The sequence below is a fragment of the Palaemon carinicauda genome, chromosome 3 (genome assembly GCF_036898095.1).
Source record: "Palaemon carinicauda isolate YSFRI2023 chromosome 3, ASM3689809v2, whole genome shotgun sequence".
In the NCBI taxonomy this organism is placed as follows: domain Eukaryota; kingdom Metazoa; phylum Arthropoda; class Malacostraca; order Decapoda; family Palaemonidae; genus Palaemon; species Palaemon carinicauda.
Window position 1 is genome coordinate 116,150,505 of NC_090727.1, and position 13,126 is coordinate 116,163,630.

The 13,126-nt window shown below is 39.4% G+C and overlaps 1 protein-coding gene across 1 annotated transcript in view; it reads left to right on the forward strand.

The window, feature by feature from the left end:
• LOC137638419 (E3 ubiquitin-protein ligase RNF10) overlaps nucleotides 1–13,126 on the forward strand; it is a 93,146-nt gene that overhangs the window by 15,271 nt on the left and 64,749 nt on the right. Inside the window, exons 2-4 of the mRNA XM_068370471.1 lie at nucleotides 349–488; nucleotides 871–1,085; nucleotides 6,568–6,721. Coding sequence (XP_068226572.1) covers nucleotides 349–488; nucleotides 871–1,085; nucleotides 6,568–6,721 — 509 coding nt within the window. The remainder of the gene's footprint in view (nucleotides 1–348; nucleotides 489–870; nucleotides 1,086–6,567; nucleotides 6,722–13,126) is intronic.

Below are 13,126 nucleotides of genomic sequence, written 5' to 3' on the forward strand. Positions count from 1 at the left end.
AATAGGGGACATCATTAAGCTTGTGTTTTAACTTATATTCCACCTTTCCCCACTTCCTGTGCTCATATTGAAAGCCCAGATGCAAAATTTTGTAAATCATCTTTACTATCTATATTTTTTGTAGCTATTTTGCAACCTTGGTTTCATTCTCGTAAGGTTGTATGTAATTATAAAAGATACCTACACTTCCGTTTGGAAAGAATTCTTAGAACTGTCTTAAAGCACAGTCAGGTTTATTAAAGTAAAGGTGGATTAATTTATTTAATTTATAATTTTAAACATTTTAACTGCAGTATAAAAGTTTAGTTATTCAATTGAAATAACACTTGTGGTATCCATTTGATTCAGATTATGGAAAAAAGTCCGGACCTCAGTATACTCGGAAACGTGAATATGACCGTCCAGAACTTGGGAGGAAGCCGATGGCCGGGCGCGGTGGGAGGTCGGGCCAGCGGTATGTCCGTCCCAGGGAGAAGATGGGTGGCCAGGTGAGATACATGTTTATGCTCTTCTTTGTACAGTATCTTGGTTTTTATTTTGTGTATTGGTTATTGTAAAGAAATTTCTGTATATATGACTACTTGATACAAGTATTTTCATACTGTCAGGCACTTTCAACTAAATAGTAAACTGAAAATGTTAACTTCTTTTGGCAACTTTTTTGTAAGATGAAATGAAAAGTTTTATTTAGCTCTTTCATTTGTTACTATACTTCATTGAAACATCAACCTTTAGTCTGCTAGTTCTAAGCTTTGAATTTTCTTTTGCACAATTCTTCAAATCTTTAATGTTTTATGAGATTACTTTTAAAATATCCAAATGCTAAGTAAGACCTTTGAATCTATACTGTACAGTGTAATGCTCTTGTAGGTAGAAGCTTCCTTAGAAAATTCGGAAATTGGGTCACTTTACCGAGCCGGAGGCAAGAAACAGAACATCACGCACCTGATGAACTGGTGGGGTCCTGGCTATCGATCTCACAATTCACATGGTGGTGAACGCTATTACCAAGGCAATGGAGCCCGAATAAGGCGATATTCAAGCAATACTCCAAAATATAGTAAAGAACACTACCTGCAAGCAAAGTAAGTTACTGTTTATTAAGTACTTTCACAAGCCTTTTTTGCCTTACTGAAGCCTGCACATGAGAGATACCAGTGAACTATACTTTTTTCCCCTGAAGGATCAGTTGTGTAACTAATCCCTGTTATTTATTATACTTATCTCATGTCTGTGTATGATGGGATTATATGAAGACCAATATTTTTTATATTTATAGTTTTGTAAATTTTTCAATATTTGATTTCATATAGATTTTTATAATAGCTCTTGTGTTCATTTAAAACTTTTTGCTTGATTTTATATTGGTTGTAAATTGTAAGAATCATTTGCATTTCATAATATTGGCAAAGTTTTGACTATTATTACTATTATTATTACTTGCTAAGCTACAACAGTAGTTGGAAAAGCTGGATGCTATAGGCTCAGGGGCTCCAACAAAGAAAATAGCCCAGTGAAGAAAGGAAACAAGGAAATATAAAATATTTTAAGAAGATTGAATGTTTTGTGAAAGGCAGATTCAGGTAGACACTTAGTGAAATGTTTAGAATTTTTAATTGTGTAAAGTGGAAATACCAGGATGATGTGCTTGACCTCCCTTGGGTTATCAGTAATCAGTCCTTCTGTGATGAAAAGTTACAAAATTTCTTTGCATAAATCCTTAGCCCCAGAGGGTTTGTTTGCCTTTTGGTTTTCCATTCCCTTTGGTTTATTTCTTTTTAGGTGTTTAGCTTAATTACTTTTATGTTGATTTTTGATGACCATGCTCTATAGCTATTGTTTTCCATAAGAATGCCCTATTTATATATTGGAGGAAGAACCCAAATATTTTTTTTACTCACCGATTTGGCAATTTTTTTTAATTCTTAATACACGTTTTGGTTAGTTTTGTTGATGTTTTGTAAGCATTTTTGTTTCATCAACCTGATTTAAGTTGGCCAAAGGGAGATGCAGCCTAGTGAAGGAAGTATTATATTTCAAGAAAGAGTACAATGTACAAATATGTCAAAATTTGTCAGACTTCTAGTATAGGTCCTATGTCATACTATTAATTGTTTATACATAGATGCAAATCCAGTATTTATTCCAAATTGGTTACAATATTGAAATTTCGATAGTATTTTTTTTTCAAATATAGCCAAAGGCCAATCACAAGTACAGTAGATGTATCTGTTGCAAAATGAATGTGAAGGTACTGATAATTGGTAATCTATCAAGGAATACTTTGAAATCCACACTATGTAGGACCCAGGCTAATGGAAGGATGCAATCTTGTATTTCAAGCTGTAGCTAAGTAGGTTGGATATCAATTTTCTCTAAAAAAAAAAAAAGATCATTCTTTATGAACACCGTCCTGCTCTTATGATTTTGCCTTAAACATAGTCATCTTTAGTGTGCTTTGTTCATCTTAGTCTCTGCATGGTAGTTTTGTAATTGTGCACCATTTCACATTTCCAAATGGGACAATCAAGAGGACTTTTTATTTTTGTCCTCAGTTTATCATTGAGGGGCATTTATTATAGTTTATGAATATGTAAAATATAGTCTTTTAAGGTAAATAAGAAAATGCTTTTGATTTCATGGAATTGTTTCTGGCTTGTGTAGAGATCTTTTAACTGCTTGAATTGGTTAATTTTTGTGTTCGACGATTGTCTTTTTTTATAACACGTCTTTTCAAACAGAGCATAGTTTTTTTTTTATGATGATGATGATGATTATTATTATTATTATTATTATTATTATTGAGAAGTGCCTCGTAAATATTACCTAATTCTGTATAAGGAAACTTTACTGATATATTGATAGAAAGAAACTACAGTGAGCCCTCGCTACTTCGCGGTTCGACCATCGCCGATTCACGACTTCGGGGACTTTTTTTCATTAAATACGGCATCTGATTTCATCAGCAAACCACTATTTTTTGGGGAAACATCATTTTATTCTAGAAAATTGCTACTGCACACTAAGAAAGCGTGTACTGTACTTTTGTTTTTAAATTTTGGGTGTGTTTTCAAAATCGAGTATTGTTGACTTCTTTTTGTTTTACTTTTGGCTGTGATCAGATCAGCTGACGTCTAGCTGCCGGTCTCAAGAATATGCGCGTACGAAATATTGTTTATACCATTTCTTAACTTATTCAAACCATCTATACAGTTGATATTACATAAGCACCAATGTGTTATAACCTATCATATTTTTTTGTTTATTACATTTAAAACAATCTCTCTCTCTCTCTCTCTCTCTCTCTCTCTCTCTCTCTCTCTCTCTCTCTCTCTCTCTCTCTCTCTCTCTCTCTCTAACAAATGAAATCTTTGTTGCTTCACAAAGTTTCATTTATATTGAAAATCAATCTTGATTCAATTTTCCTTACTTTCTCCAATCTCGCACTATGTCACATCGAACGTTATAGCGGTAACTTAATTGTTCGACAACTTTAAAAATTGGCCTAGTACTTGCTTCTTCTCTTACTTTTTTTTTTTTTAGATGGTTTCATAATTGAGGGGGGTACAAGTTGACTTATAACTGAAGTTGGGAAAAGTATTTTGGATATGGAATGGAGAATCATCTTTAGTAACGGTTTAGAATTATCGTAAATTATCATTTGGTCATTAGCGGCAGTTTGTTATTGTTGATTAAACACCAAAAAAAAAACAGAAAAAAAAATTGTTTTCCTGCTTTGCTACGTATGTAGGATTTTATATAGATACGGTGAATAATATTTGTAATAACATATTTACTAAAAGCTTTTAATATCATTATTTATCACTTTCATCATGCGCGTTTAATGCCTTAGTTTGTTTATTACGAATGGAAGGTTTCCGTTTCAGGCTGCGTCATAAAGAAAAAATTATATAAATGGCATTCATTTCATTTATTTGGAAGTACTAAGAAAAATTAAGTAAAACGTTGGTAATACAAAATCAACATATAATCAATACTTGGTAAGATTGCTGTCGATGCAAAAACTAACCTATACACCAGTGGTTCCCAACCTTTTAAACATGGCGACCCATTTTAGAACAAGCAATCAGGAAGCGACCCCAATCCTTAAAATATCTTAAATACACATTCATTTTTTTGTAGAAAAAACTGCCATATATTGCGATTATTGAATGATAGATTCTCTATTCGTGAAGTAACTATGCATTCCGTAAATTCATGATTAATTAAAAATTTATTCATAAAAAACTCTAAAGCTGCTATAAAAAATAATTAATTAAATCAATTCAAAATTAATAGAACACAAATTTCCAACGTTATGTAAAGCGGTGTTTATGAACAGACCTTAATGAGACGGCTGGTATTGCAGTTTTTTAGCTAGCAATTCTATCCAGGGCTCCGAGTTCATCTTGCACATTTAATTGATTTCGGCATTGGTTTTTAAGGATGAGAAGTTGGGAGAAGGCTGCTTCACATAACTAAGTTGTTGGGAACGGCAATAAATTCCTTATTGCAATTTCTGATAATACTGGGAATTTTTGGAAACTTTTTGCCAAAAATTTTTGTGGTTGCAGTTCACCAAACCAGGGTTTAGCTTCAAAATTGTTTTTTAAGTCGATGAACTCTTCTTCTGCTGCTTCAGTGACCTCAGATACACTGACATTGAAAGGGTTGATTGTAAGGGAGAAAGATTTGTAACATTCATCAGGAAAATAACTTTTTATTTGAACAGTAAGATTTTCCAAATGCTCGTGTATCATGCCATATAAGTCATCGATTTCATTTGCTGCTTTTTCAATAAATTGGGTAAGTGTTGGGAACATGCATAATTCCTTTTGGTTAATTTTGGTGATCCAGAGTTCTAATTTCATTTTAAAAGACAATATCTTTTTCAGACAAAGATATAATCCTACTTTCCTTACCCTGTAATCCTGTATTAATACTATTAAATATCTCAGAAATGTTAACCAGGTATGCCAATTTGCACAACGTAAATTCATCCGTAAACAATAATTCATATTCACTTGCATTTTGAGAAGCGAGAAATATTTGAAACTCTCCTCTCAAATAAAAAATTCTTATCAGCGCCTTTCCTTTCGAGAGCCACCTTACCTCTGTGTGAAACAGTAGTGCTTCATGCGTTGAACTCATATCTCCACATAAAACTTTGAAGAGCCGTGTTGCAAGTGGCCTTGATTTAACTACATTTACTGCTTTAATCACTTGGATAAACAATTTTTTGAATGGTTCAGGTAACGTCTTGGTAGCTAATACTTGTCGATGAACCATGCAGGGAGTCCCAATTACTTTTGGAGTCACTTTTTTAACTAACGATTGAAGGCCGGCTTACAGCCGAGCATCGTAGGTGCCCCGTCAATACAAACTCCGCACAATTTCTCCCATTCGATCGAACGCTCTTTGAAGAAATCAATTAAATAAAAAATATTAGCAGCAGTAGTTGAAGTGTGCAGAGACATACAAAACAAGAAATCTCTAATCTTTTTATTTTTATAATACCGAACATACATAAGAAGTTGTGAAAAGTTTGTCACATCAGTAGTTTCATCAAGCTGTTACATTAAGTTTCATAGTACGATGCAAACATGGATTGATAAAGGGAACATTTTCTCCCGAATCATGACAGTATGATCCTAAGAACTACTTTAGGTACTCCAAGATAGGTATTATAATGAGTTTTAGGTGTCCATAAGGTCAAAGAACTGAGCGAGCGAAAGATTGTTGGAGCCTAACCTACACGTGAGCCAACCTATTCAGTCATTTAACCATTGATGTAATGCTCTTGCAGGAACGATTTGAGTTCAGAAAGTATTGAATTCCAAATGTTTCAACATTCAGAAAATATAGATTCTTTGGTATGGGACCTATTGTGCAAAATGCAGCATATTCTATTAAAGATTTTATTGGTCTAATATACCAATAACTGTTGCTGTTGTATTACTCCCCTTATAAAGAATTCATTTAACTGTCTTAACATGTTTTTTCACCTTGTTTTATATAATATTCCCATTCAGCTCAAAATCGACTGGCGACCCCAGGGCATTGGGGTCGCGACCCACAGGTTGGGAACCACTGCTATACTCAGATGTGTAAATGCGTCTGTTTCTTCATTATGATCAGAGATAAACGTAAACAAAACATTGGTTATCATTTTTTATCGTGCTTTTTGGCGTGTTTAGGACACGCATGATATAAAATCGCCTTTGATATTTGTGCCTGTTTTAGTTTAGGGTACTGTAGTACATGCATTAAGTGTTCTGTACATTAAAGGGTAGTTTGTTAACATTACTACGTAAAGGGAAGGTTTTAAAAGTGAATATACATGTTAAATAAATACGTAAATATGATGTCCCTACTTCGCGGATTTTCAGCTATCGCGGCCGGGTTTGGAACCTATCTACCGCGATAAACGAGGGTTCACTGTATACTGTATAGATGTTTTGAGGAGAGTAGTTGGTTTAAAAGGTCAGGGAGTCCTATCTCGGTATTTTATAATCTTAGAAAGGGTCTGTTAAAGCAATGGCATTGGGAAAAAATTGTTTATTGCAGCTGCCAGTTTGTTGTGCAAGATGGAGAGGATTACTCTGTATACCTTGCCAGTGCAGATCTGCTGGTTGAATGGAAACTTGTAGAGGAAGTCAGGCTGCATATGTCTCAAGCTCCCTCTTGTCCCATATGCTTACATCATCCTACTGCTGCTAAGGTAAGTTTATTTGAAATATTTTTATGTATACTGTAAGACTTCAGTTTAAGAGTTTCATTAGATCGGCGAGCAAACTCGCAAAACTAAAAGGCTCATAAACTGAAACTCCTTTTACCTTATGAAATAAAGTTCACTTTATGTATTGCACACATCCACAAATATGCTTACTCATTATTTGTTTTTAATGAAAATTATGGAGCAATTTATAACTCCTAAAATCAGGAAAGAATACCAATGAATAAATCAGTATTGACATTAACTCTCACTTTACCTATGAGAAGGGTCATGGCTTGTGCGTGGAAGATGAGAGAGGGGGAGGGTGACGCTAAGGGGGTTTAGTGCTTACAGGTAGAACCAACCTCCATGAGAAATTCTTTTAAGATATTTGCAGGTCTCTATTGAGACATTCACTATCACTAATCAATCACATGATTTACAGTTTATCACTCACAGTAGTAGTAGTATTTTTTTTCTACTCTTACCTTCAACTGTCGGTGAAAGGACAAGCCATTAAAATTTTAGTGAGGGTTAACTACCCATTCCGCTAGTTAGCGGGGGTAGGGGGTTAGCTTGCTACCGCTCCCGCTCACACACTGGGGATTTAGCTCGCTTTGCTCTTGTCTCGGATGGTGAACGATTGTTGCTGTTTTTCATCCTTCGCCTAATTTTGGACTGCCATTAATTGCTTTTGTTTGTGCTTTCTCTTTAATTAGTGTGTGTGTATGTTGACTTCTGCGACCATGCGTACTTGCCCTGGATTGAAGGTTTGTCCTCTGCAACCTTCATGTCAGCCGTGGACACCGATTGCCACACCCTTTGTCCCGCCTGCAGAGGTCAACGGTGTGATAGTGATAAAAGGTGTAGTGAGTGTTGGGAGTGGTCTGCCTCTCAGTGGGAAAGGTTAGGGCGACAGTGGAAGAAGTCAAAGTGGGATATTTCGTCAAAGGTTTCTTCGAAAGGGGAAAAGCCCAAGACCTCTTCTGCTTCCCGACTTTCCTACGAAGCTCCTGCTTTCGGTCTCTTCCGGGAGACCGTCGAGTAGTAGCATAGACCCTTTGATTTATGGCCAACCCCGGTCCTCGAGAGATGGTGTTGCTTCCCCTAGCGAAGCAGCCCCACCTCTCTCCCCGGGTGAGGCCTTGTCTCTGTCTCCCGTTTTACAGGTGTGGTCGTCCTTGGGGCTTCTGGGTCCGCCCTACAAGCTTTCCTTGCTGCGCTTCATCATTCGTGGTGCTAGTGCACAGCTGTCGTTGCCTTCGGAGTTGGATCCTCAGTCATGCGTAGACGTTGTAGTGTCTGAGGCATCATCTGTGGCCGCTGCCAAGTGTTTCCCCCCGTTCCTGTTCATCCTCCAAGGGGGAATCTTAAGTCTTTCATCTCTCTTTCCTGCGAGTGTTGCTCCTCGGAGGAGAAGTTCACTCGCAGAGACACTTCTTTGGAGGACTGCTGCTTCTAAAAGTCAGCTAACTGACCCCCCAGCCCCTAGAGGCAGTCTTTCGATCTCGGAGAGCTCGCCCTTCGCTTCGCCGTAGAGGTGGCCCTTCCCCATTGGTGAAAAGGCGGATCTTCAGCCTCATCTTTGCAGTCGTCCCCCGTAGAAGAATCTCGGCTTCAGTCGTCTTCCGGCCCTCGACCTTTGCCCATTCCTGGACCTACTGACGACACTGCCGCTAGTGTTCGGATTTCGGCCCTGGACTCTTCTGTGGATTGTTCGCGATCCTCTTCGGAGGATGTTTGCCCTTCCAAAGGGCACATCCCGGTTCCAGCTCTTCCTTCACGCCGACCTGCTGACCTGCCTTCTCTGTTCCTGTCTCCTATTCGTCGTCTGCCTGCTCATAATGCACCTCCGAAGCGTTTGGCTGTCTCAATCTCAATGCTCTCCAGTGCGCCAGCACCTCTCGGTGTAACCAGCGCTTACCAGCATCATGTCGATGCTCTCCAGCACTTAAACGCTTCCCAGAGCGTCATTGCTCTCCTGCACTTGAACGCTCCTTAGAGCGTCATTGCTCTCCAGCACGTCAGTGCTCTTCAGTGCATCAGCATTCGCCTGCTCGTCAGCATCTTCCAATGCCCCAGAGATCTCCCGATCGCCGGTGCTCTCCAGTGCAGTCTTGCCGTCCTTGAGACCAGCGTTTGCCAGCTCACCAGCACACCTTCGCTTGCCAGAGCAACAGCACTTGACTCATCAGAGCTCCTCTGCGGAGCAGTGCTCTCCTGTGCATCAGAGCTCTCCTGCTCACCAGTGCATTCCTGTGCGCCAGCGCTCTCCTGCACTTCGGAAATGTCCGGCTCGCCTGCGTACTCACGCTCGCCTGCGCACTTCTTTTACCTGCGCAGCACCTTACTGGGCGCCATCACTCGTGCACGCAAGCACTTTCCAGTTTGCCAACACGCCTGCGCTCTATTGCCAAACTTTGGAGCAGGTTCCTCCCACTTCAAAACATTCGTTCAGACAAAAGAAACTTCACAACAAAGATTGTGACTGGTCACCGTTGCCCCTATTTCCCTCCCTGCAAACGCATTAAAGCCGACCACCGGGCAAAAGGAAAGGAGGCTCCATAGAAGGGCTCAGTATCCCAAAGATTTTATCTTTAAAGGTGGACCCTCCACTGTAAACATTGGTAGAGACTCCTCACAGGTCCCTTTCCCCTTCAGGGGATCTTTCTGACAGTGCATCAGTCAGCAAGCAGCCTTAGTTCATTGCCATGGTCAGAGCAGCAGTGCAAGCCTTCGAGCCTGCCATGACATCTCTCTCTTCAGCGACCTCCCATCCAACGACACCAGCAGGCCTACTGTGAGGAACCTTGGCTGCTGCTCCCCTGAAGAGGAAAAGAGGAGTCTCGGATGCGGTTACATCCCCTAGGGTGAAACTAACTTCTGTTAGGCCTTCAAGGCCTGTCCTTCCTGTCTCTCCCGCAGGACACCCCTACCTCACCTCTGTCGAGGGAGTTGCGCAAGGCTCGGACTTCATCCCTAACACCTTTGGTGGAAGTTTCCTTCGCACGGAAAGTTTTCCACCACTTGACGGAAGTCAGGAGGGACACTCCCATACGGCTTTCGATGCTAGAGTCCTACCTCTTTCCTCGGAAGGATTCAAAGGACACGAAGACAGTCCTCTTCAAGGACCTCCAGGGATACCCGCGACCCACCTTGAGAGGAGCTCTCTGGGGTGGAAGAGGGATACTTCACTGCTAGTCCCTCTTAAGAGGGAGAGAAAAATGAGTCGGAACATGCATTCTGGCAAGTACTGACTCTTATTACGGTACTCAACGGGTTAAACGACCTGGAGATACCATCACGAGAGGGTAAAGACAGTCTTGGACCGTGTCTTTGGGACTCTGAAGCTTTCAAAGACCAGACCAGTGCAACCTTTCCCTGGTCTCAAGGGCTAAAGGGTGCCTGCGCTAAGATCGCCCAACAACTCTTCGGGCTCTCCTCCCCCAACTTTTCGGCTCTACCACCAAGCTTCTTCCACCTTTTGTCAAGCAGAGGAGATATTTCGATATCAGAGACGAGCCTCGTCCAGCTCTTCCTCTCCATCACTCTGGAAGAGCTCACCAAGGGAGTCTCTCTAGAGAGGCTCTCGTTCTCGGCATCCGAGATCCTCAGCCACAAGGTAGTCACGAAGTATGCCATGCAGCTATTTATACAAACTTACCTGCCAGCCCTATCCCCCTTGAAGTCCTACCTCCAAGCAAAGCGAGCTAAATCACCGGTGTGTGGACGTGAGTGGTAATAAACTAACTCCCCCTACCCCGGTAACTAGTGGAAGGGGTGGTTAACCCTCGCTAAAATTTGAATGGCTCGTCCTTTCAGCTTCGATAAATGAAATGTCCCTAATGAATAGCTAAAGGTTTCTATTGTTAGGAAAAAAACAAATTAGAGTATCTATGAATTTGTAATTTTGCAGGGTTTTCCACATTTTCAACATCCAAATTTCAATTGAAGAGAAGTGTGTCACTGCCCTTCTCAGATAAATCTCCACACCCTCTTGTTGCTGCTCATGTACAAATGTCAGCTGCTCACCATGTTCTTCAATAAGATTGTAGATGTTGTCCTTGTTCAATTCCAACCTCATTATCTTTCCCTAGGACAGAATTTTCATTGTCAATTGTCTTCTACATAGGTTCCAATCCTTGAAAATTGCTTTCAAGAACTCATTCAGGCCACAGTTTCCTTTACGTAGAATGGAGGTAACTGTTGGTGACCTCTTCCCTGGCTTTATCAATTTTTTCGAGGCATCTGTAATTTGGAAATGTTCTTTACAAAACTCTCTGAGGGTGAGGTAAATTCTTTTGGTGACCTTGAAGCATCGCTGCAACTTTCCTTTTGCGTATAGATTTTTAAAGTTGTAGATCATCTGCTGATCGATGGTGTTGGGCAGCAGGAACTTGATCCTAATGAATTTAAATTCCTCCATCGAGTCCCTTGTTAGGCTGGAGGAACGTAGAGAGTAGAGGTCCCCTTTTTTGTTTTGTTTCATTGTTGATGTTGGCTACCCCCCAAAATTGGGGGAAGTGCCTTGGTATATGTATGTATGTATTAAGTAGTCTTTAATGGCTGGAGAATGGGCAAGAGCATGTCCATAAGTAATGTAAGTGGCTTGAAGGGAGAGTTTCTCCTTGTGGTACTTTTTGACCTTGGGATCAAGAACCTCATTGATCCATTCCACAAATAAAATGCTAGTCACGTAAGCCTTGTTGCTTGACTTTCACATAACGTTGTTGCTTCGTTAGCACCTAGTACATCTTAAAAGTTCATGAATTATCTGATTGATACACCCAGAGGGGTTTGATTTCGCAGTCGCTGTTGCCATTAGCACAGAACAGGAGAGTTAGATAGTCTGCCATGAGCTTGTGTCTGGGAATGGCCTCATCTTCTGCTGTAATAGTCCTACTGAGCATCATCTTCCAGAAGAGATTGGTCTCGTCAAAATTGAACACTTGCTGTGGCTTGCAGTATTAAACATTCAAGAACCTTTTAAAATATTAAAATAGTGCCTCTACTGTTATGTCATCAAACATCAAACACTATGGATGCCAGTGCTCTTGAATATTTCTTTTCTGATGAAGTACCTGGCTCATTTTTCAAAAGGTCTGCTTGCAATACCTTTGCTTTTGGACATAATGTTTTGGGAATCGTATCTCCTGCTAACTGCTTTTCATTGATCTATATGAGAAGGTTTACTAAGTTGTCAAGAACACGTCCATTGTTTAATCAATATCAGTACTCATTCCTTAGCAAATTTATTTTCTCTCCATTTGTCTTGAAAATTTCATAAATAATCTACAGTATGTTGTATGAAAGCATTTTTGCCACATCTACCGCATGCATAGTTCGTTCAGATTTTATAAGTCAAGTTCTCATTTCATGGTAATCATGGCTTTCTTCTTAACATTCTTTGTCATTTTGTGGTCCAGTGTCGCTATCTTGTACGATTAACTTGTCTTTGAACAATCCATCCATCCATATACCAAGGCACTTCCCCCAATTTTGGGGGGCAGCCAACATCAAACAAATGATACAGAAAAGGAGACCTCTCCTCTCTACATTCCTCCCAGCTTGAACATTAGCTATCACAATTAGACAATGAACCCGTAGTCACAACTCTACAAGAATAGTTCCTATAACGCTTACACAATATTGTTTGTGATGCTGCTATGATTGCTGCTCAGAGAGTGGAAGAGTTAAGGTCTGAGCAAGGGAGATGCGTGTTAATGTTAAAAAAAAAAATGTATAAAGTTGCTTTAACATTGTGTAGATGCTGTATATACTTATTTTGTTGACACTAGTTCGCAAAGAATGCCCATGCTGAGCAAAATTTTTGCTACATAACGATGTGATGTTTGTAATCAAATTTTAATTTGAATGTTTTTATTTAAAATTACACTTGAAAGGCAAGATTTCCATTGGAAATATACTTTTAATAGTTTTGAAATTTGTATTACAGCTTAAGCACCTTTAAGGGGCCCGGCCGGTATGCTAATATTTGTTGACATGATGAAAAACCTCAAAATCCTGAAAAAATTCACTGAGCTTCGTATGGCAAAATTCCTCTTACTTTCCTAATTACAGGGTAATTAGTTAAAAGTAACTCAATAAGCCAAAATCATTGATCTATCTCTACAAGAGAATTCATTATTTCTTGTTATTGTAAATTTTGATTATTATTAGATTTTAATCTAAAATAATAGTGAGCAATGTCATTTGTATAGATTCTGTGAGTCACAAGACAGTTTGTATTACACCCTTCAACGCTAGCACAAACCTCAGGGAGAGTACATGGAGTTTGACCTGACATTCCTTGTACAGCCTATACATTTTCACATAAACTTAATTATTGATCTAATTAGTCTCTAGAAATTCCTCTAGGTTTAAAGGTTTCAAGGCCACTCATGAATGGCA